Below are 23,631 nucleotides of genomic sequence, written 5' to 3' on the forward strand. Positions count from 1 at the left end.
AAAATGAGAATGAAATGAATAAATGAAATGTATTAAATGAAATCCACATGTACAGCTCCAGTTTAGTCCCCTGCATACACATCAAAAATTTGTTTGCAGACTAATCAACATTTTTTTTGAAAGTAGGGCCTATAGCTGTACAACCATTTTCTTATCAGAACAAAGCTCATTGAAAAAGCATGTTTATCCACGCTGTACCCTACCAGCAAAACATCCCTTTCTCTTCTTTCCCACTTCAAGCAGTCTCTTATAAATGTATAACTACAGTATTATCATGCTTTTTCGTTGAAGTATTCTTTGAAGTTTTATCTAAATAAAGGCTAGTCGCATCACACTGTCTGTGCAATGGCTTCAGATGATCGTCTCGCACGTAATATGTGTGCATGCTATATTTAGCTAATACATTATACATTAATTCATTTCTTCGCGCCACTTGTTCGAGCGCAATTTAAGTACGAGGTTATGATATAATTCAGTTAATGAGACATTATCAGAACGTTAAAATAGGTTTGTCATCAATATCATTTCACACTGTGAAACACAAATCTCTTACTAATCTTGATTAAAGACGACGGAGCAAATTAAGAGTCTCTTGCCTTTCGGTTGTCTTGCAGTGGGAATAAATGAATTTACAACTGAGAGCGTCATTTCATGTATACAGTAGTTAAAGGTCACTGACTTTTGACTTTGAAGGATATTGCCGAATATCAAAGCAGTGCATCTACAATATCTTGTAGATACCCTGTCCAGATGTACCTACCATACAATATTAGTAGAGCGTATTTTCTGAAATCGCAATTACGGGATGTGGAAGGGACGGACGGAGAGACAACCCGTAAATCATGTCTTTGCTATCCTTGACATAAAATGACTGACTCACTCTTTGATCGCCATGACTGCTGTTACAACAAAAACTATCCGAGTACACCTCTTAAATCATCTTTCATGGAGTACAAATGAACTCCTTTTGTTTTCTTTTAACGAAGTTATTCTTCATCGATGTTCTTCCATTGCTCTCTCAGCTTGAACTTCTGGATTTTGCCGGACCCGGTCATCGGGTATTCCTGGACGAAGCGTATGTACCGCGGGATTTTGTAGTGTGAGATCTGGTGGGATGAAATAACGACGTTGATGATGGACATCAGCAACGTATCAAGGAACAAGTGACCACAACAAAAATAAAATTGTCTCACGCAGTTTACGTGAATGGGTTCAATTGTACATGGAAACTCGATTTCTTGCAAACAGCAAAACAACTACAAAAGTCATGAAAAGTCACTGCCATCCAAGTTTTTGCATGCGTGAGTTCACCATCTACGGACTATTGCAAATCCACAGGAGTGTTAGTGTGTTGTCTTTTATGTCTTGCCTTATGCTCTAGCCTTAAATGGCCCGAATTCACGAAGATGGTACAATCTTGTCCTTGGTTCAAATCATGGACAAAGACTGTATTGTTTTAAGGGGCGGCAAGAGTCGCATAGCCTATTTAAAATGATAATTTCGTCGACGAAAGGACTGGTTTCGAAACGAAATAGGTCATGCGTCACTGGGCGCCCCATAAAAACTATATGGTCTCTGTCCATGGTTTAAACCATGGACAAGATTGTACCACCTTCGTAAATTCGGGACATTGAGTTTATATGCTATTCATCACGTCGACGTACCTTTCCTTTACAGAAGGCCTTAATGTCTTCAGCTGTTGTGTCTTCCCCTGGTTTAAGCTTCACTACTGCACATAGCTCCTCCCCCATGTAGCTATCCGGTATGCCAATCACCTGGAAAAGTCAATAACGGTGTAACCCAAAGTTTCCTCTTCGAAGATAAAAAAAAAGTCTATTAAAAAATATACATACAAACATACATCTAATACACGTTTACGCTGCATAGGTCATACAACACTGAATTATCATTGTCGGATTTTTTTTTTTTCTTGCAGTGTGAAGTTTGAATGTTGATTTAGACAAGACAAAATGATTTATTCTACTTTTCATGAAAAATTCTGAACTATCTGATCTACATAACATCACAAACGTTATGGTTGCAAAAGCTTAACCTAAAGATGCGCGATCCTCAAAGATAATACAATGACTTTGAAGAAGACTTGGTACCCACAGTGTTCTGCGCTTTACCGTGTGTTCGAAAATGTGCAGTCATTTACCATTTATAAGTTTGTCATATCATTTTATAATATCGAAAGTACTCCCATTACAAGTTGTAACTTCCTGAGATTTTGCGTCTTTGGACTGATATTGTTTAATAATATTATTGGCATAAGAATGAGAAAAACAGGAGATGGAATAACAAATCTCTGTTCCGGATCTTATATAACATAACACTATTTCTTCATCTCTGGGATACCTGTACTTCCTGAACGGCTGGATGAGTGTAGATGAAATTTTCGATTTCCGTGGGGTAGATGTTGACCCCTCCTCGAATGATCATGTCCTTGATGCGTCCCACAATCCGAAGGTATCCCTCACTGTCCATACTACCCACATCACTGAAAGGAAGAGAAGTCGAGTATTATGTATCATGGTCTTCGTATGCATCTACATAATACTAGTAAATGATTTTCTGGAAGGCGGGCTGTCTTTATGTGTCCTCTGATGCATTAAGGTTACAAACACTATTTACCATTTGCAAATGAAACAAAAACCCAGCTTTAGTGCTCCAAAATAATTCTAACATATGAGTTAGGGATATAAACAACCAATGCAAAAATGGTAATCAGTATCATCAATATTCATTTCACCAAGCAAAGAAGATATAAAAACAAACAAACACATACAACAACATTAAAATACAATTACAAAAATATCAGTTAAACAGTGTAAAAGGAATTGCTATGGTAGGCAGCAGCCAGAAAGGAAATGTCCCTTATTTTCGGCAGACCTAAAAACATTCTTTAAATTTCTGTTACCAATGTGTTCGAAGCAAGTAAAACATAAGAACAAGACAAGACTAAGACATGACAATCAACACACAACGACAATAACAAAATACCTGATGTCTCATAACATAAAGGATAAAAACTGATACTCTTAACGTAAATGAATTTGGTTGTAATTATTGAAGAGAATTTTTTTATAAGCAGATTTAAATATATTCAAAGAGTTAGCATTGCGTATTTCAAAGGGGAGAGAATTCCACAGAATAGGACCACTGTAAGGAATAGATCGTTGATAAAAAGATGTACGAGATAAAGGTAGGTGAAAATCACTCGCGTTTCGCGTACTGTATTGTAATTATGAATTTGATTATTGTATGTGAAAAAGTTCAAAAGAGTTTTTGGTAATATAAAATTCTTACATAAATACATAAAAATCCCCACTTGGTATTTATACATATCATTCAATTGCAATATTTTCAGGGATACAAAAGAGTGGTGGGGTATGGGCAAGATAAGAGGCATGGGCAATGATTCGTATTGCACGTTTTTGAAGTAGTAATAGTCTTTGAATATGACATTCATGAGCATTACCCCAAACAATTATTCCATAATACAAATAAAACTAAGTTTAAACATTACACCAAATACAAATACAATTAATGTAATTAGACCAATTCAACTTATTGTCTACAAAACCTCTAAGAAATTTCAGTGAAGAAACTTGCATGATTTGAGAACCACACATATTAATAGATACAGTGTCAATGTTACATTTTTTCTTTGTAAATATCATAAAATTAGTTTTTGACATATCAATTAATAATTTGTTCATTCGCAGCCAACTTGTAACATATTGCAATTCCTTATGAAAAACCTCTTGTAAAGAATCCATATCATCATGAGCCAAAGATATGCTTGTGTCATCGGCAAATAAAATGCATTGTAAAATATTAGAAACATTTGGCAAATCATTTATGTATAAAAGAAATAAAATAGGCCAAGGATCGATCCCTGGGGCACTCCACATCTCATGTTTTTATATTAAGAAACATTCTTATCAATTGATACAAACTGCTTACGATTACTCAAATAACTTTTAAAAAGATTTAAAATAACTCCACGAATACCATACTGACCTAATTTAGCTAAAAGAATATTATGATCAAGCGTGTCAAATGCTTTGCTCAGGTCTAAAAATAAGCCCAGCAAAATTTTCCCGTTGTCTATTGCACAGATCACCTTATGAATGAAATCAATCAATGCAGATTGATGCAGATTGCAGAATATCAATTGCAGAATATCAATGCAGATTGCAGAATATACAAAATGTGAACAATAGTTATGATAAAATTGTTTCTATATAGAATAAACCGTCTACAGTGATGGCTTTAGATAAGATAGCGATATAGGCTTTACTGTGATTTTTTTATATGGTAGGACGTTTCGTGATACAACAGACCTACACACAATATGCATTAAATGTGATAACTTGAAGAAAAAAAAAAATCACTGCTCACGATGGTAAATAGTACCGTTAAACTAATCTCTTTGGGCCGCTTCAACTTTCATTCATTCATTCATTCGTTCATTTATTTTTCATTTCCAACAAAAACATATAAATATATTACAAAAATTGAATACAGTGCATAAATTTCATCATACAAAGTAAAGGATAAATTTACAGAAAACTTGTAGGTATAGGAAAATGGTGGAAATGGGGAGGAATGCTAAAAAGCTGAGCTTGTAGGCTGCATTCCCCCCACACGTAATACAAGAAATTATATGATTGATAGACTGATAAGCGTTGAAAATGGATGAAACAAAGAAACTAAGACAAAAAGACCTATAACCTAACTTATCCGAAACAAAAACCCTGAACAAATCCCTACACTAAGTCGCTGTCATGCCGGAAAAGAGAGGAGAGAAACAAAATAGTATGTGTGTGTGTGTGTGTGTGTGTATGAGAGAGAGAGGGGGGGGGGGAGAAAGCAGCTTAATGCGTGGAGTGAAGATAAAAGACAAAAAAAAAAAAATAGAAGGACACGAGAGGTAGTGGATGGATGGGGCCGCTTAGCTGTAATTCCAATAGAATATAAGGTTGGATTTTACACTTCTTTGCAACCAATAAAGAATCAACAATTCTTATAACTATTCAAAATATTTTTCTTCAGATTACTCTTAAAAGAACTTAAACTTGGAGATGTCCTCAAACTGTTAGAAAGGTTGTTCCAATATTTAGGTCCAGCAAATGTAAATATAGATTGTGTAAACATTGTTCTAGTTAAAGCCTGAGGCAGATGGAATTCATCTGAGTGACGAGTTGGATATTTATGGAACGAGCGGTTTCTCGCAAACATGCTTGTGAAGACAGACGGCAACAAATTATTAGAAAGTTTATACATAAATTGGCCAAGACAATAATAATAAATATCAGTTATCTTTAAAATTTTGTTTTCAGAAAATAAAACATCGGTGTGGGCTCTCCAAGAAACATGACAAATTATTCGAAGAGCTTTTTTCTGGAGACGGGACAGTCTGTCGAGATATGTTGGATGTGTGTTCCCCCAAGCTATGATGCCATAATTCAAATAAGGTAAAATCAAAGCTGAATATAACATTAAAAGGGTGGGAATAGAGAAATAATATTTAACTCTATTAATAACACCAATATTTCGAGATATTGTGTGACAAATACTATCAATATGTGACTTCCATGAAAGTTTATTGTCAATAACCAAACCTAAAAACTTCATTGATGCAACTTCATCTATAACTATATCATCTATTTTTATATTATTAGGAAGATTATTTAAAGTATTACTGAATAATATACATTTAGTTTTAAGAAGATTTATAGACAACTTATTTGACCTTATCCAACAAAACAATTTCTTTAATTCAGAATTTAACAAATCCACCAAAATATCCACCAAAAAAACTTGCTGCGAGCATGACGAGAAGGCGCCTTTTCCAAACTCATTCAGGCGCCTCCTTCGAACTACTAAAGGTGTATCGATTGTTCAACATGGGATTGTAAGAAGACGTATAGGGAATCTTAAACTTTTTTTTTTGCGCCTTTGTGTCTTCGAGAGGTTATTTTTTTTATTACACTTTGTAACATATTGAAGGTTCTGACGTTGCTCGCGGAACCAGATATTCCGTAAGTGTTCTGCAATTGTTATGACATCTCAAACAAAAGTGGGGTTAAGAATTACTTACAGTACTATGGTAAAGTGGAAAAGTGCTCGAGAGTCGACTCTCTACAGCATCTGTTTCAAAGTTTGAGTGGCAGGTTTAGCATACATTTTTTTACAATGCCTTTTCCCTTAAATACTCCCCTCTGACCAAGGTGTACCAATGTGGTATAGGCTCGTCTGGTACCTCCTTGGTAGTACAATATCTTATTATAGATTGTAGGTGCAATACTGCGGTCGTTAAAATACTGGCGAAACCTTCGGGAGATCTTAGCAGTGTTCGGATGAGCAAGTTTTCACTGTTTCATAGCCTATTGATAACCCTGTGTCTAGCAAAGTCGGGTTGGGAGTGTGACAACTATCACCTTTGTCCAAAAGGCACGGGCATATTCGCTCCTCTGATCAGCAGTATGAATTCAGCAATTCAGGTAAAGCATGTCCGAGCATACGCCAACTACTCATTAAAACTTAAATATTTTCCTCCTTCTTCTGATATGACCTTACCCAGTATGCAGCCAGTCCTCGTCGTCAATGACCTCTCTTGTCTTTGCATCCTGTCCCCAGTATCCCGCCATGACGGAGTAGCCCCTCACGCACACCTCACCTGGAGACCCCAAGGGAACTGTCGTCTGTGTTTCGGGATCTATGATCTTCATCTGTCCGGAATTAAAGAATATGGCCTAAGTTATCCGGTTGTGGGGAGAAATTTCTACGCTAATTGATCGATTGATATTGACGAGTATCGTTGACGTAGTCGTCATATTGTTCAGGCAGCAGAGAATTTTTCAAAATATTTTCATTACTACCAGTTCATAATTTCTTGGAAAGCGGGTCGGAGCAGCAAAATCGAAATAACCAATTTTATCGATCACGCAGATGTGAATGTACAGCATGAATGAAATCGTTTCGATGTGTCTGGAAGTCCTATATTATAATCGCGTAAGGATGGCCCCCATGCCTTCCCGTGGTTTATTTTGTGCGGCTATCTCCTCCGAAGCCGCCGGCTCCGGGCCCCCGAGACCGGTGCCGTCGGCAGCGGGAGGGTCTCTTCTATTTCCCGTTCGGGTTTCGTCCGCGCTCCTCCTCCGTGTCGACGTCGAGAGCGGTACAAAAAACAAAGAAAAACAAAAGACAAACACCGACATGCAGCGTTTGCGCGCTGGTATCCCGCGTCAGTGCGTGGCGAAAGCTCTATCATCGTTCTTGGACGCACACACACGCACACGATATATAAAAAAGGGTTATATGCAGCTCGCGCCAGCTCGCAGGCTCAGGTCGCACACACAGAACTCTATACAATCTGTGGCGGTAGCACAGTGAGCATTCTCGCTGATCGTTCGCGGAGACATGACACACACACTATGGGTACCGGGTACAGGCAATATATCGCAGAGAGATATGTGTATGCATTGAGCCTGTCGCTGTGTTGCATTTATTGCATATCATGATGCGTACTCGGTACACGGGAAGCTACGAATGCCGTATTTTATTTCCAAAACTGCAGGATCCTCTGCAGCTCAGCTACGTCATTCAGTTTGCTCTCAAGTCGGGTATCATTGTACTCAGACCGTTTAGCAGTGATGTCGACGGCTAAATATCCACTTAAATTTTGTTCTTGCCGATCGTTCCTTTCCATATCAGATTACAGGCCTGCGCCTGTGTGTGTATGTGTATTGACGATGGTTTATATACACGAAACACACTATCTGCGTGCACGTTGATATGGGCTCTCATATGGTAATACAGTATACGGCTCGGTCATACAAGGGCATTTACGTACAGTTCGCCATTGGCGTGCCCAAATGAAAACAGTGAATGCTGCTATTTTATTGTATTTTGCACAACTACAGGATACTCTGCAGCTCAGGTACGTCATTTAGTTTGCTCTCACTTCGGGTATCATTGTCAGACTGTTTAGGACGGCTAAATATCCACTTAAATTTTTATCCTTGCCGATCGTGCCCTTCCATTTCAGATTACACGCGCCGCTGTCCATTCGTCATAGCTGCTTTAACATGAATATTCATAAGACATGTGCGGACGTAGAGGAAAACCTCTCTTTGCCGACCACCTATTTTTGAAATTACCGTACAAGTGGAAATAAAATGGGTGGTTCTTTATGGTCCATCAAACCAAGTTTTGGTGATGAAAATAAAACAGAGGGAGCAAATGAAGACAAAAATATTTTTCTTTCCCCCCATAAAGTGGGAAAAGAAATATTAAAGAAAAATACGAGGCCCTGAGACCCATGGATTCCAACGGGTGCCTACTTATTAACATAATGACTTCGGACATGTGTCATGGACAAATGAACTATTTCCTTCCCTTCCCTAGAATAATCATTCGTCCCTATAGTATACTTTTGTTCTCTTTTTGTGTGTGTGTGTGTGTGTTGTTGTTGTTTTTTATGCACATCCAGACCCTCTCGATCCTATTCCTCCAAATAAAGGGGGTAAAACAGAAAAAAAAAATGACAATACAAACAAAACACGAAAATTAGTAAAATAAGGAAATAGAAAAAAATTATTTGAAGTCAAAAACAAAAATCATCAAAAATCCGAGTCAGGGTCATTTTCTAAAAGGTCTTATTTCGTTGATGCAGACACGTGTTCTCACACTCTTTTATCCTGTACAACTGAGCAGTGGAATACTTAGCGTACTTCCAGTGAAAATTCTATAAACACAAAACACCACAATTTTTTTGATGAAAACAAACAAACATGAAATATATAAAACATGAAGTAAGAAAATACCACAAAAGTCCGAGTCACATGAATGGGTGGTTTAATGAAAAGTCTGACTTTGTCTATATAGACACATGTTCTCGAGAGGAAATTAAAGAACATCAGAATGAGAGAGAGAGAGAGAGAAGGGGGGAACAATGAATGATCCATCAAGTGCATTTCGTTCAGAAACAAGTCATAACCGTCAGATGAGATTGTCATCGGGTGGAAGGAGCACAGACGGGTTTTTCAAATAAAAACGTCGGAAAAGGGATATAAATGATGATATATAACCCATTTGCATCTTTTTATTGAACCGAAAAGGTGTGTGTGTGTGTGTGTGTGTGTGTGTGTGTTATGTGTGTGTAATGATCGATCAAACAGGTGTATTAACATTAGGAACGGACGACAACTTATTAGATGGGATTGCGTTGGGAGGGAAAATGATTTTATAATGAAAATGTGGTAAAAGAAGTATGAATCATGATATACAATGTAAGCTTCTTTCAAGCTTACGAATGAAGAGAAAAGATGTGTGTCTGTGGGGGCCAGAGAGGATCGACTCATGTATATTAAAAAAAAAACATAAACAAACACGAAGTTCTTTCGCTTCAACTAATAAAACGGGGCGAAAGAAATATATATAAATCTAAAAATATGGGGCCCTCAGACCCGTGGATTTCCACGGGTGCTGCTAGTTAAATGTATAATACACGGAAGAGTTGGGCTTATTAAGGCTTATGTTGACCCTCTACATGAACGTTCATATTAAATTATGCACTTGCTTCATGTTTTTTTCTTCTTCATCCACATGGTATAGAGCTTTTGATCGACTTTACTGTCGAGTTGTTGTTCAAATGTGTCTGCAAGAAGCTTAGAGAACGACCAGACAAACCTCCAGGTAAGGTGACAGTTTCCCGACTGTGCACAGACGTTTCTCTTCCGTATCGTTGTGCGTTGTCATCGTTGCGACTGGTGAAGTTTCTGTCAGCCCGTAACCACTCTGGATGTATGAAACTAAACAAACTTAGAGAACAACATACAACAGTGGACAGTGTGAACCGAGGGTGTTGTATTGTATGGTATCTGCAAGCATGGATTAGTAAGTATAAGTCACTGTAAGTGGGTTAGTAAGGGGGAAGAGAGGGACATTAAGTCCCCACTGGGTCTTGAGTGTCACCAATTCTATCTTAGTAGAGTGGAATAAGGGGTAAACTAAATGTAACACCACCAAGACCACATTATGTACTTGTTTTAAAACGCCATGTGGGTGTGCACAGAAGTTGTTTCAATATTTTCCACATATTCCTTTTAAAAATTACGATTATGGTCATTTTCTTTGTATTATAATACTCTCCTTGCCTTAAGCTATCATGGTTAATCTGATTTCCAATGAACTGAATAAACACGCACCAAAGAAATATCATTCATTCTTTAGAAATCCTGTGTACTGTATCATGCGACATGTGGATACCATGGAGCTACAACAGTAGTTCCATGTGGATACTGTAAATTCGATCTATTGACAATTTTTGAATTAATGTATACATATAGGTAAAGTGTAATTCCTTCTTCGAAGCTGAGATATCATTTGAAACTACACTTTCCCAATATCCTTTTGAATAAGAGCATCCAAAACAAGACAAGAAAGAGGAAGAGGAAAGTTGGAGGCATCCCACGAGCTCGACACTTACTAGTCATACGGCCCACGAGCTAGACATTGAAAATACGTCCATGAATCATACACCCATGATGTCATACAGCTCACGAGCATAGACACCAAGTACAACAGGCCCGCATGCTAGACGCTACAAGGTGAAAGGTAGGTTCATAAGTTAGAAAATAGGCAGCAAATAAGGCCAATGATCTCAACACTACACCAACATTACGTATATCCCTGTGAATTAATGTCTAGCTTTTTGGCCTTTCTCGCCTAGTGTCGAATTCGTGGGCATTGTATGCCTTTAATGTCGAGCTCATGGGGATCTTATACGCTCATAAGTGTCTATAGCTCGTGGACCTTGTTCACTTAGTGTTTTGAACTGTATAGGAATTGTGAGCTGTATATTTTTTGGGCTATATGACCCGTGGGCTGTATGACTTTTGGGCTGTGTAACTTGTTGGTGTCGAGTTCGTGCACGAGCACGGGAGGCTGGGGGAGGAGGAAAAGGAAAAATCACCATAACTTCTTCCAGCCCCATGACCTTCCTAGCCTCCTCCAGAGTCTCGGGGGGTATCGGCGACGCTCCGACAAATATCGATCTCATACTGGTGACGTCATACTGACTGACCCACTCGTGGTTGAGGACCGCGATGAACATCGTCGGTGCTCCAAACATCATCGTGCACCTGACCGACGAGGGGTGGTAGGAATGTGGTGAGTGTTGGTTGCATGAGCACGTTTTAGCATCGGTGTACTTTTCACTTAAAATAATCGACATTCACCGCACTGGAAAAGTTTTGGAAGCCGAGGACAGTCAAATTCACAGCAATGCAGACTGATCATTCTACAAATGCCTTTTAAACAATCACTCTGCCCAGCATGCGACCATCCAACGCTGATAGTGTGAACTGTCTCGAATATGGCAAGGTAACGATAAACACGTACAGCTAAAGCAGTGCAGCCTATAACAGCACTGTAGGCAATTGCCATTATGTCTCCTCCACGTTAACTAGTGTACATTTCAGTATAAATTTGTTAATGAGAAAAAGACATCAAAGGAAAAAAAAAACAACTGAGGATTACTTTTCCAATGTCTCTGAGGAAGTTTGTTTCTTTGAGGACAAGAATTACAAGTGGGTAAATTTCCGAATACAGAATTGTAGTTTTTTTGCAATAGTATGCGAAGGGTCGTGAGGGGGGTTAGGATGATAAAATGTCATAATGTGGACAAAACAGGGGGCATTTGACCAAATTTTGTAATAGTTTGGGGGTTACGGTTACAAAGTTTATGTCACAGGAGAACCTATTTCCATACAGAGCTTTGGACAACAGACCAAATTTCGCACATTTCTTAGAGCTCGGAGTACCTCCATCATCCTATAGGTTGGCTTTCAAGGTAAACGGGGTTCGACAGAAAGACAGAGCAGAAAAACAGACAGACAGACAGAGATAGGGTGAGGGAGCACGACAAAAAATAAACCAAAACAAAACCAAAACAAAACAGGTACTACCTTTCGTCATTGATAGCCTTTACGGTTGACCCTGCCTGGAAACTTGGGGATGGAAACACCATCTTTCGACCAAACAAAATGTGGAGTAGTGATACAATGTTGGTGCCAAATATATGTGCCAGAGGAACCGGTGCACAAGAAACGTGATCCTGTTTTATGAAAAGTGAGGAAAAGTACAAAACCTTGATTATCTACGCCTTTTATCAGTGATATGAGATGCAAAGGATAACTAAGAGAGAAGATGAAACGGATGAAAGGAGAACTGAAATTTGCTGAATCAAAACAAGTGTATAGTTAATGAAGTGTTGATATTCACACTAAAGGATAACAAACGTGTCTTCAGTCAACAGTTTGTCCGCACAATTACTCACGATTTTGTCAAAACTCATTCTCAGACCAGTATGATGCATGTTGTTGACAGACTTGAAATGAGTTAAGACCACTCCTTTCGGCGTGCCAGTCGTTCCCTGAAAGGCAACAACAAAAGATGGCCTAAATCCACAAGCAGTCTCCAAATCAATACTGGCATAGGTAAGTCCAATCGCGATCTCAGAAAACATAAAAAACTTTCTTTTTATGCAGAAGCGTCAATAGCGCTGAAGGATTTTACCATTAATTTTTGTTGCGCTGCCCTGATTATGAGTACCCTTGTGAAAGTAAAGGCTTTATGTTTTATCGGAGTAGGTCATTAAACTACGGAATTCAAGTAAGCGATTTGCAGCAGTGTCGGGGGATAGTTTTCACTGTTGATCTGGGCATAATAATAGTATAGATGTTATCTCTAATCTGGCCTTGCATCAGGCAAGAGAAGTGTCCACCTAAAAAAGAAAACTCATCCATAGAAGTGAATTATCGTCATGGTTCCTGTTTCTGCGTGGACTCTAAAGTGGCCACTGAGGTAGTAATCAATGATATGCTGCATGCAGACGAGTACGACTATTTTTACGGGACCGACGATTGGAAGTTCCCTCGAAAGGACTACGCCATGGGAATATTATACGTTGCTAAGTGGCGCAACCGCTGCTGCCAGGGACTCGCAACAGCAACAGCATCGAGTTTCATGGATATTCTCATCTGTGTGTATATTTCGGTACATCTCTTATACACTTACAGAAGTGAAAATCATGTTGCTTGCGTCATCGCATCCAAGCTTGCCCCTGCATGCCTTTAAGACCTTCATGTCTTCATCCGTTCCCATCGACATGACGTCATCCATGACGTAGACTCCTGGTCGCTTTTCTCCTCCATACATTACCACAGATTCCATGTCAGGCAGGCTGCATACATAAACGCAGAAGTCATAAAACTTAAACCTACATATTATTATGACAGTCTACCATTGTATTTGAGAGTTGTCAAGATAGTAATGATCTTACAGATTAAAAAGATAGATATAGATGGCACCTTCTCTCATATTTCTGACGAAAAGAGCTGTTCCGCGGGAAAATTTACTTGCTTAAGTAACATCTTCAAACGAGCTTCAATCTTTATCTAGTGCTGCCTCGTTGAGACTATCATTCAATCGTAATTCAGCAATAGCAGTAAACGTAACATTGATATGTCCATCAGATCTTAGGAAGAAAATGTTATGAATATTGTATCATTCGATCTGTTTTCACCTATTTCTTCACGGGTCAGACTTTGGTAGCTATAAGTTGGTTAGCTATCTTTTAACCTCAGTCTTTCACTGCATCAACTATTCTCCAAGCAAGACTCAAAAGGTTTCTCCTTAAAAAAATGCAGTCATAAACACACACACACACGCGCGCGCGCGCGCACACACACACACATACACTCACGTAGTTTGTTCAGCTTTACACTTACTGAGGGCTCTGCAACTTTCCCGCCAACGACGAAGTAATGGATGGACAAATTTCAGCGATCATTTCGTAGTAGTCTTGTGTCAAAAACGATGATGCAGACACCAGAGTCTTCACACCTGCCTAAGCGTGTGATTATAATGAACAGTCTTATGGGACTCTAAATCGGATTTATGCAAGTAAAATGACGTTTGCGTACATAAAGACTTGGGCTTTATTCAGCCTCTAAGACTGAAAGCAACTCAAGCGAGACAACTCAACATTAAAAAACAACCGATGGACCATTTGTACTTTTTGTTTCAGGAGTGAAAGGAAAGTTGGTTCTGCCCTGGTTTTGGCACAGGTTTAAAAATAAATAAACAAGCAAACAAGCAAGCAAGTAAACAAACAAACAACAATCCCCAAAGCATCAAAACAGTATCACGAATAGACATAATAGATGGAGATCTTCTCAATAGAGTGTCTACCTTAATAAGCCAGTTCGGAGATAGCTCATGTGCACATGGGTACAAATGACCTTTCATTTTTCTCAGTTCGTTAGGCACTTCACTCAATTTAAAGCGACATAATGTAGCAGCTTGCTCAACATAGCAATCCATGGAACTCGTATTCTAACAAAAAATTAACCTGCGTAGATGAAGTGACCAGAATGGTTTGTCAATCAACACTTTGGGAAGCATCTATTTCATTGTGCTGTTTTGAATACATTAACAAACTTTTTCTGTTAACATTGCCAAATACCAGGCTTGTTGTCAGGTGGATGTACTGGCAGGCACCATTTATAAGGATTCCATGACTAATCATAGCTTTACAGATTCTTATCTCAGTGAAATTAAAAACCAACCTGTCTCTCGGTACAAATGACTTTTTTCTGCTCATGCTCAAACTGGAACCCCGAACTGGCTTATTGTGGCTTGGTGACATGCGCCATGAATGTATATAAGTCGCATTCTTGACGGCATGGCGCACACAGTACATTACAACGAACCCATCATTGTTCATTGGTCTATCTAGTCCTACTTATCAATTCATTTATCACTTATTTATTGATTCATTTATTTATTTATCTAGATCTAGTTTCGTTTTATTTTGTTTTTCTTTGGAGGGATATTTCCTGGCCCTGGGTCTGAAATTTATCTTTCCTCGCGTTATCTAGAAAACAAAAACAACACTGTGCGTCACACTGATACGACTATACTTCTGACATAATGTCATAATGTTCAGGCATTTGTTGAAGCGTTTTCGGATAGAGTCGATTGCTAACATGCTGTTCACTCGAGGCTAAAATTGGCCGACGCCATGCAGTATGAGTTCACGGTGGCGTCTACGTAACACAGCTGAATATTACATTCTACTTATTCCATCAATGTTTGGTAGGCGGTAGAGAAATACGACATGTCAGCAGTATTGAAGTAATTTCCTTTACAGCCATGATTGACTTATGGATCGGCTGCAAGTACAACTTAGTTTTGATAGGTTACAAACTGGAAGAGTATATTTCAAAGACTATCAACATGTAACCTCGTACACATCCTTTCACCTTGGCCATGATGTGATGTAATTCAGCTGGCCGACACGCCGCGTTGATATTGACCAAGATGGCGCCTATAGACGCCACAGCATACTGTGTGTGTAGCCACTCCAGGGTGTTGGGTCCCCAGATTCCTACCCGGTCTCCATGGCGTACCCCGGTGCGAACCAGGCCGAGGGCAAGTCGGTCAACCTTTTCACAAAATGTGAGAAAATGAAAAAAACAAAAACAAACAATAAACAAACATGACATGACGCCACCGACGGAAATTTCGCCCTCATTCGTAGCCATGGCAACATGCATGTGCATCCATGACAGTGTACTATGAGACCATGAATACAGACTTTGAATCGGTCTATGGTCGGCTCATAAATCGTTGGGCTGACGAAAGAAAAGCGGATAATTTAATGCTTTGAATATATTGTATTTTGGCGGAAGAACGCTTTTCACAGTCTTTCCCAACTCTTTTTTTCTTCTTTTTCTGATTACGTCTGCCTTCTTCAATAAGGTGACGACCCTTGCGGACTGTGTTATTTACATTATAATACAGTTTATTTACAAATATTGACAAACACATAACAAATATGAAGAACAAAGACTAGCCACTGTTATCAACTGCTATCACTGTTAGTCGGTTACGGAATGCTCCCACTGGTGGCGTTGCAACTATTTCTCAGGACAGGGAATTCCAGCTCTTCATGTTCTCGGAGAGGACGAATGACGATGCGATTCAGTTCTCGAGTATGTTAACTGATAGGAATGTGGTTGGGTGGCTCTCGTCACTAAGTAACCTGTTTGATATTATAGTCCTGTGCCAAAAGATGACCAAGATAACTGTGTATTTTGTACATCATGGTCGGCCTGTCATATTCTCTATAAAGAATATGACAGGCCGACCATGATGTACAGCTGCCCTGTTGCAGAGTGGTCCAATCAAGTTCTTGCAGCATTTTAATGACGCTTGATGTGGATGTTAGCGATTCCGAGACACTCTGGACCATTTCCACTTTGTGGATGAGGTTCTTGGAAGCTGCATCCCAAACAGAGGAAGCATACTCTATACAATTGGTCAATTTATTGGTCGAACCAACGGCAACGTTGGTAAGCTGTGGCTATGACATCAAGTCATGCGAAGATTACGTCTTAGAAATGCACGAACATTGTCAATGGTTATTGGTTTTATTAGCAGTGTTATTGATGTGTTGAGTCCACTTCAAATTAGAAGTGATGATTAACGCAAATGAGGATGCAAAAAAGGAAAAACAGTCCCGAATCAGGACCATCAGGGAGGTGTAATATTTCTCTTCCACATCTGCTAGGATGGGATCAACAGATTATCATTCTCATGCCATTTCGTACTGAGAAAATAATTAAAACCTTATACTTCGTTTCCGTCACAGCACCCACGGAAGTTATTTGAAATGGCATTCAAGGTAATTAGCCTCTGTTTTGACATGTACTCTTAATTAGTGAATAGCCGGTAGTCGAAGGAAGGGAGCGCTAACAGCAGCAGCAACAACAACAACAACAACACCAAATATTGCAAAATGGTCAGATTGATTGGACAAATTTGTCCAATAAGACATCTTTCTCTCTATACTTCCACTTGTATTCTTTTTATCTCTCCATCCATCTGTTTGCCATTCATCTCTCTTTACCATGTGTCTACATGTAATATTCTGACCAAAGTGTCGGCTGTTGTCCTGCATAGCATGGTAAGGTGCTAGTTCTCTGACTTCTGTGATCGGGAGACTTGTCGACTCATGCTATCAGAAAATTAGAAAGAGGGTGCCGTTGTCTCGATATTTGCATTACAATGAAGAAGGGCTTTCGTTATTTTATCAGAGTTGCCTATCATTTTTACTTCTAAAAATACAGGACATGTCAGGAGTCAATATAAACATATAAAACTATATAATCATAGCATGGAACGATATTTATTGAGCGAAATCATGCAAACTCTTACTTTCCTTACCTCCTCTTTGAAACGTCTGAACGTCCTTCGTTCATTGTCCGCAGAAAATACGACACACTCCTTGTCAGGATACTTCTCCGTAGTCTCATCTAAGACGTCGGGAATAGTTTTCCTGATTAGTTTCGCAGCACAGTTGTCTGCTGGCGACGCTCGGCAGTAACTAAGGCTGGTCTCCGTTCTTCTTCCACTAGAACTAGACACCAATAACAGTATCGAAATTTAGACTTTGCGCACCCGTATAATTGTATATTTCACTGATTTTTTTTTTTCCCTTTCAAGACAATGTATAATTCAATAGGTCCTACTGGAAACCTAGTCGGGATGAATCTTCTTCGCACTCAACAGTCATGCACCCTGCATAGAAATTTCTCCTTGCTTTTGAGAAGTGATTACGACTTAGCAAGTATATAGCGGTCACCTGTCATCCTAATCCACTAATCTCCAATTAACGTAAATCAGTGAAGCCCTTTTTACACTTGTGTTTCTTAACCCCGGACTTTCTCTGACCCAGGACTATCGGTTAGTCCCGTACCAATTTTTTTCAGCTTTTTACACTCGCCAATTAGTCCCGTACTATCTCTTGTCCGGGGCTAAGGAGAAAACTGACCTTTTTACACTCGTATTTCTTAGCCCCGGACTTTCCAAACCACATGATATTCATGATTACGCTGTGTACTGTACACGTACACGCACACGCACGCGCCGGCAGCAACTTGATTACCTCGTTTCTGATTGGTCAGTGGGGGTCGGACTTCGTCTCCGTCGCTTAGCCCAGGATTATTTTTTTCGTTCTGTTTTACACTCACTTGCTTGGCACCGCAATTGCGGTGCTAACCCTGCTATTTTGCAGGGCCAGATAGTACCGGATTATCGGTGGGGCTAGCCCACTTTGGCAAAAACGAGTGTAAACAGAAAGTGGGCTAAGGATAGTCCCGTACCAACGGTGGGGCTAAGGCCCCCCTTAGCCCCACCGTTGGTACGGGACTAAGCAAAAATTTACAAGTGTAAAAAGCCCTTTAGAATGGCAGTGGTACGCGATGTTGAACTGCATGTCCCAGCTGGTGAATATTGTGGTCAAAGACATGCCACTACAATGGCAATGTATTATCCAAAACATGGATGACGATGACCGTAATTTGTTCTTTGGACTTTGGGGCATCGCGGAGCTAGCTGTGAAATTCTAGACCAAGTAGTCACTTTAATGGTATACAAGCATCGCCATTGTTAATTTTGCGTCTGGGGTTTTTTCTCCCGAAAGATTGACAGTCCTGTTAAATGGGTACTGGCTAAAAAAAATTTGGTGATACATTGTATTATGACGTATTACGATTTGGCTAAAACCAAAGATACCAGTAGAGTGGGGAAAACGTCAGTATATCATGTTTATGTGATACCCGTTTCGTGCAAACTTAAAAATGTAATCTCAGGCGATGTATCAAGACATAGATTAAAAAATGTCACTGAATGCTGACGCGTTGGCAAGACCGTCAAAAGAGTGTAAACGCGCGCGGCTTATTAAGTGTCGTCAATTTCTGCACCCAGTTTTTGTATGTCCATGGCATTCTCCATTTCAATAGGCAGGTGAGACTGACTTCAGTGAGAACAACTTTCAATCTTTTTCAAAGTATATCCACGACGCATACTTTCCGTACTTTAATTCGATCGTATATGCCTGCTAATGAATTTAGGCCTACATCTCAAATGGAAATCACACATTGCTTGCTGTCTCATGATCGGATGACAAGACAGTGTCAAATGAAAGAATTAGAGCTGTTAAAACGCTTAGTACCTCCTTGGGTTAACCAGGTAGTGTTTGATGGTGGATGCTATATGAAACGAGTCGCTTACCTTTGTGCTGGATGAACTAGAAAGTTTGAAATTCGAACGCGGCAAAGGAGCCCGCTTCTTACTCGCCTTCTCCCGAGTACAGGGCCGACTGTAGATCTCAAAAGTATCTTAGCCATCCTAATGTGCTGCATGTCCACACGCCTCGAGTTGCACTCTTTAACAGGGAGCACTGACACTGCGGTCTACAGATCTGAAATAAGGCCCGGATGGAAAAGGGATAACCAGCGAAGCTCCAAAGCCAGATCTATCTGTTGCCACTTCTGGTAGAGTTATTTGTGTGCTTCCGCTCGATGAATAAAGTAAAGACACTGGTGCCATCACTAATCAAATAGTATTTGTTGTAACTTGTTCAATTGCGAGGGCGTCGATCATGGTGGGGATGGGGTGGGGCAGTGGGGCATCATCAACATGCTCATTAGTCAGTTTTCGCGATAGTGAGATGTATTTAGCCCTTCTTATTTTTATTGTAAAATACTGGATCCTGGTAAAACTCGAACCACCCTTAAACCAGATTATGGCTCTAAATTCACAACTTATATTCTAATCTAATTATGGGCATCACATTTGAATCTTAAAGGGTTTGTACAGTTCTGGTCGAGGTGAGGATTTAGCTTTTAACGTTTTGCGAGATATTCAGAAACCACTCTATGAAATGTAAAAGAGCATGCAATTCTAAGGGGTATCAAAAGTTTATTTGATGAAAATCGGTTTTGAGGTGGCCGAGATATAAAAAAAAAGGTGAAACAAAGAGATCCTAATAAAGTTGTGGCCTGTAGTATTTTATTATCATCACTTTTGGGGATATCTCAGCCATTTGAAAAACAATTTTCATCAAATAAACGTTGAATCCTTCTTGAAATTACATGCTCTTTCATATTTCATAAGAGTTTTCTCATTATCTCACATCGGAATGTAAAATACATGAATTCCCACCTCAACCAGTACTGTATACAGCCCCATTTAAATCTGCTAATAACGGAAAATATACTGTGCAACTTTATGGCAAAGATTCAAAATGATTCACAATTAATAGTTCAGACTAGGATTTGATTTCAATTTGATTTCGTTTGATTTATTGGTTCCGGCGTTATCGGATCGTTGTACATTTACATACATGTAGGCCTACACGTGTACATCACACCTTTATAAACATAAGTTCACAAAGTAATTCTGTTTCCACTGGATTTAAAATGTTATAAGAAAATGTATCAGCGAAACCATGAATACGATACAGAAGTGCTCCAGCTAAAACGTAGCTTGGTTTTCTGGCAGTCTTATACATATAGAAAAACATAGAAAAGAGGGATGACTTACGTAGCGATAGCATAGAAGAGAGGGAGAAATAAAGGAGCGGTTTGTTTACATTCATCAAGGTTTACACAAAGTTATATCACTTGGATTATTGATCAGCAGGACATGACAAAATATATATCATTTTTTTTTTTTCACCCAGGTGTAGATGAACAATTTTGTATGCCAGGTCATGGTCGGTCACATGGCCTTGTAAGGATGGATACAGTCATGGATAACTGTCAGCATTTAATTCGCTGCCTTTTATTTTGTCACTTTCCATAGACTTATAATAGGCTACTTAGTCGAGTACCTAAGGGGGGGGGGGTCACGGGTCACGGGTCACGGGACATAATCAAGATGTTAACAGGAACGAAAAGTGGCTGTTCTAGGTGAAATTTAATGTATTCTATTGTTTTTCATAATTTCTTATGTATTTCTTTGTTTTTCAACTTTTTCAACTTTTGTTTTTTCTTTGTTTTTCTATTGGAAATTGTCACTGACCACTTTTCTACCATAATTAGCACAAAACTAATCAATGAAAGTGATTAATTGTAAAAATAATCAGGTTTTCATGACTTTCATGACAGAGCACCTGTTTTCCATAGGAAATGTACACAAAATCACAAAATTGTGCCCGTTTTGGGGGGACATTCCGTTACAATAATGGGCGTGACTTCGCAAAAGTATACGCGGATGTTGCAAATTTGGTCTCAAAAGTTGTGCGAGACTTGAACAAACAAAGTCAAGAAGCCTCGCGACAGATTTATAGCGCGAAACTTTGAGAGAGGGGGGTGGATCCCCCCCCCCCCCGTCCTTAAATGGTTAATGTTGCATGAAAAAAAAAATCAATTTTCACATAATCTCATTTTTAAGGAGGTGGTATGCTTTACTAAGTATTTATCCATATCTTTCTTTTTGATAAACCGACAGTCACTTAACTTCGTGGGTGCATTTGACATAAATGTATTTCTTCTGTTTCCACGACAACAGGGTGTGCTACATATTATGTATGTGCTTACATGATAGGGTCTACATAGTAGGGTACTTAAGGGGGGGGGGGGGTCACTGTGCACACCCCCCAGGACTCCTCGAAAATTACTTGAATTTGTTTTGTTCAAGTCTTGCACAACTTTCGAGACCAAATTTGCAACTTCCCCGCATACTTTTGCGAAGTCACGCCCATTTTTGTAGCGGAATGTCGTCCCCAAACGAGCACAATTTTGTGCTTTTGTGTACATTTCCTATGGAAAACAGTGCTCTGTCATGAAAGTCATGAAAACCTGATTATTTTTACAATTAATCACTTTCATTGATTAGTTTTGTGCTAATTATGATAGAAAAGTGGTCAGTGACAATTTCTGATCGAAAAACAAAGAAAAAGCAAAAGTTGAAAAAGTTGAAAAACAAAGAAATACATAAGAAATTATGAAAAACAATAGAATACATTAAATTTCACCTAGAACAGCCACTTTTTGTTCCTTTTAACATCTTGATTATGTTTTGGTATGTCATGAGGATCCTGAAAATGTAAGTTTCGAGGAGTCCTGGGGGGGGGGGGGGGATGCACGGTGACCCCCCCTTAGGTACCCGACTAACTGTCACAACTCAGAGCGGCGACCGACCGATTTGCAGCTTGCTGTGTCGCCGCTGGAAATTTGGCACCGCCCAGCGATTTTTGGAGATGCCGAGCAGGCTGTAATACGCAAGCTATGCCCGAGAAATGACCTGTCGATATCCGGTCGGTCGAATTTAGGTTAAAAATTTGCGAAATAGGGGGATCTTCTGAAGAGTCTGAACAGTCACTGAGCGATGCACCACCGGCAACTGTACGATCTCCCACCGACCGATCGGCCATGGGCCGATTTTTACGAAATCGCTTGGCAACTAACCGGTGATCGATTGGCCAGCTGTCGGTGTTCTGTAGGCGTACCGGCCGTGGCCCGCCGCTCTCTGCCGGAAATTCCTCACGAGCTACCTGGGTATACACCTACTGGCCCACCAAACAACAATGCTTTTGCTTTCAATCTGACAGGGAAACGAGGTCTACGATATGCTCCTAATCCTACCTCAACGACCACGACAACGAGATTCGCAAGCCCAGTATTTTTGTGAAGACATGAATACATGAAAGACTGTATGCAAATTAGCAAACAACTTCCTCCGACCTTATTCTTCTCAAAATAAAGGTTATTGGCCATAAACATTTATCTGTAAAGTAATATTTGTTATAAGTTACGTATATTAACGCATACAGCTTACTGAGCATGTTGTGTGTCTTGTGATTACATCTAATTATCTATTGTTATTTTGAATGTCATTTGCCAAAAAATCTCTTGTGATAATAGTGTAAAATGGTAAGAGGCATTGTAAAGCGCAAACATTGATTTGTTATAGGCGCTTTAGAAGCTTGATTGATTAACTAATAAAGATAAGCTGAAAGTAAAATATTTAAGAATCAAATTACGGACTTTCAACCAGAGCTATGTGAAACCACAGATAGTCCTAAACAACAGGTAGAAATTAGAAAATCAAATAAAAGGGAGGAAATCCCAAGATAAAAACAAATTCTGTAATCACTCCTAGATTAGAATGTTCTAAAATATCTTAAGACTCAGATGAATAATGAAATAACATGACCGTATATTATTATGTCGATATAACGACCTAAACTTTAGGCTTTCATCTCTTTCGCCCTAAAGTGGTTGTCCCTGTCTTCCCTGTCCCCCTTGTTGCTAGCCGCGTCCTCTTCTGTGTGGGCTATACCGCTCAGAATGTCAGATAGAGCTGAGAAGTTGGTGGGGCTTTCTTACCTCTATCATCCGACCCCTGTCTCTTCCAGATTGCCCTGGCTCCTCTTCCCCATCTAGTCCCTTATAGTTTTCTTTTGTGCTTTTGCCATTTTTATGTTTATAATTTTTATTCAATAAATCTCTCGACGGCGACCGCTTGATTAGGTATAGTGGCCAGGTCGGTTGCCGCTCGGATATGCAAAGTATAGTGAGGTACTCGCACCTCGTCAGGGGTCCTGATATCGTCACCCTGCACTGTAAAAACATCGGTGTTAGATTTAACACCATAGGTGTTAAATCTAACACCGATCAAGCTTCAATAGAGGACCACACCCACAGGTGTAGAAAATGTATTGTGACGGTGTTAAAAAGTGTTCACCTGGCACTTAGTGGT

The 23,631-nt window shown here is 39.5% G+C and overlaps 1 protein-coding gene across 1 annotated transcript; it reads right to left on the reverse strand.

Annotated features, from left to right (window-relative positions):
- Window positions 1-986: 986 nt before the first annotated feature.
- LOC139732958 (medium-chain acyl-CoA ligase ACSF2, mitochondrial-like) lies at window positions 987-18,391 on the reverse strand. The gene is made up of 13 exons (XM_071643827.1): window positions 18,342-18,391; window positions 17,308-17,500; window positions 15,342-15,524; window positions 13,806-13,924; window positions 13,093-13,258; window positions 12,353-12,448; window positions 11,982-12,130; window positions 10,988-11,156; window positions 9,703-9,810; window positions 6,589-6,740; window positions 2,359-2,500; window positions 1,665-1,775; window positions 987-1,106 (listed from the first exon to the last, which is right to left on the reverse strand). The coding sequence occupies exons 1-13, from the start codon at window positions 18,389-18,391 to the stop codon at window positions 987-989; spliced, it is 1,758 nt and encodes a 585-aa protein (XP_071499928.1).
- Between the last annotated feature and the right edge of the window lie 5,240 nt (window positions 18,392-23,631).

The sequence above is a fragment of the Diadema antillarum genome, unplaced genomic scaffold, assembly GCF_040938485.1.
Source record: "Diadema antillarum isolate AM-2024a unplaced genomic scaffold, OU_Dant_1.0 scf00000003, whole genome shotgun sequence".
NCBI lineage: Eukaryota > Metazoa > Echinodermata > Echinoidea > Diadematoida > Diadematidae > Diadema > Diadema antillarum.